We start from the raw sequence: 1,401 nt of genomic DNA, 5'->3' as shown, positions 1-1,401 counted from the left end.
ATTGTTGTTGTAATTTCTAGAGCGAAGAGTGTGCTGGGTTACTCGGAGTTGGAGCTGTGTATGCGAGGGTCTGGATATCAATTTATTCATGCTGATGACATGCTTTACTGTGCTGACAACCATGTTCAGTGTAAGTACTGGGTAATAACCCACGGTTGGACATTGGCTACTTTGAATTTTATTCTCCCCTGTGTTTTGTTTTTCTTCCTCCTGTCCCTATTTCATTTCTGTCACACCCTGGGCACTGCGTTGTACAAAACCAGGACTGGACAGAATATCCAGGAGAAAGTGAAGTGACTTGGTTTTCTGCAGATCAGATCTTCGTGTATCCTGATGTAGAGTTAGAAAGCCAACAAGCATGGTGTAGGATAGCTCAGCGTTGAAAAATATAAGAGAGAATGGGGGATGAGGTGAATGAAGGCTTCAGTTGTACTGAGCTTACAGTTTGAGAATGTGTTATCATCATCAAGGCTGGGGCAGACAGATTTGTGATCGAGGGTTATGGGGGATTGGTATATCATTGTATATTGGAGAAGACTCAATGGGCTGAATGGCCTACTTTAGTTTATATGTCTTATTGTGGTCTATTGTAAAACCATCTTAATGTGAGTGAATCGCGTCGGATCCTGGACACAATTTCCTTTCTGCCTTCCCTCTCCTCCCTCTCTCTATTCTATCCTCTTGTCGGCATGATTCTCTGTCTCTTCCTTTGCCTCATTTCTCCTTCTCTCTCTCACTTTCCTTCTCTGTCATTTTCACATTCTCTCTCTTCTGTGCGCTCTTTCTTTCATCCCTTTACACGCCCCTCGCCATTTTTGCACTCAGTTCTGCATGCTCTCTCTCTTTCACACACACACACACTTTTTCCCCCTCGTGCACTCTCCCTTAGACTTTCTCTCTCCTTCACATGTTTTCTCTCATGCTGTCTCTCATTCGGGCCCTGCTTTCTCTTTCATACGTTCTGTCACTCCGTTGTGCGCTCTCACACTGTCCCGTGTGCGCTCTCTTTCTCATGCGCACCCTTTTTTGTGCACGTTCTCTCGTTTGCCCTCTTCCTTGCAGTTTGTCTCTTTTGTTCACTTTTTTTCTTTCTTCCCACAATTCCTGCCCACTTTTCAGCGCTTAAGGCTTCATTTCTGTCCCTTTTCCAGTGATGAAGACAGGCCAGAGTGGAATGACTATCTTCAGGCTCCTGACCAAGCACAACGTGTGGATCTGGGTGCAAGCAAATGCCTACCTCATCTACAAGAATGGGCAGCCGGATTTCATCATCGCGAAGCAGAGACTCCTAACGTGAGTAAACCCATAATCCCTCCGTGCTCTGTTTCAGCTTATTGGCCTTCATTGAGATCTTGAACTGATTGGGGACACAAGCTGTGTCAAGCCAATGTTGCAAACACT

The 1,401-nt window shown here is 45.3% G+C and overlaps 1 protein-coding gene across 1 annotated transcript in view; it reads left to right on the top strand.

Annotated features, from left to right (window-relative positions):
- LOC109926334 (aryl hydrocarbon receptor-like) overlaps positions 1–1,401 on the top strand; it is a 76,778-nt gene that overhangs the window by 71,281 nt on the left and 4,096 nt on the right. The window contains exons 10-11 of the mRNA XM_048618866.1: positions 21–130; positions 1,152–1,293. Of these exons, the coding sequence (XP_048474823.1) occupies positions 21–130; positions 1,152–1,293 (252 nt within the window). The remainder of the gene's footprint in view (positions 1–20; positions 131–1,151; positions 1,294–1,401) is intronic.

Source organism: Rhincodon typus, chromosome 41, assembly GCF_021869965.1.
Source record: "Rhincodon typus isolate 14 chromosome 41, sRhiTyp1.1, whole genome shotgun sequence".
Taxonomy (NCBI): domain Eukaryota; kingdom Metazoa; phylum Chordata; class Chondrichthyes; order Orectolobiformes; family Rhincodontidae; genus Rhincodon; species Rhincodon typus.
This window is presented reverse-complemented; position numbering and strand designations above follow the sequence as displayed.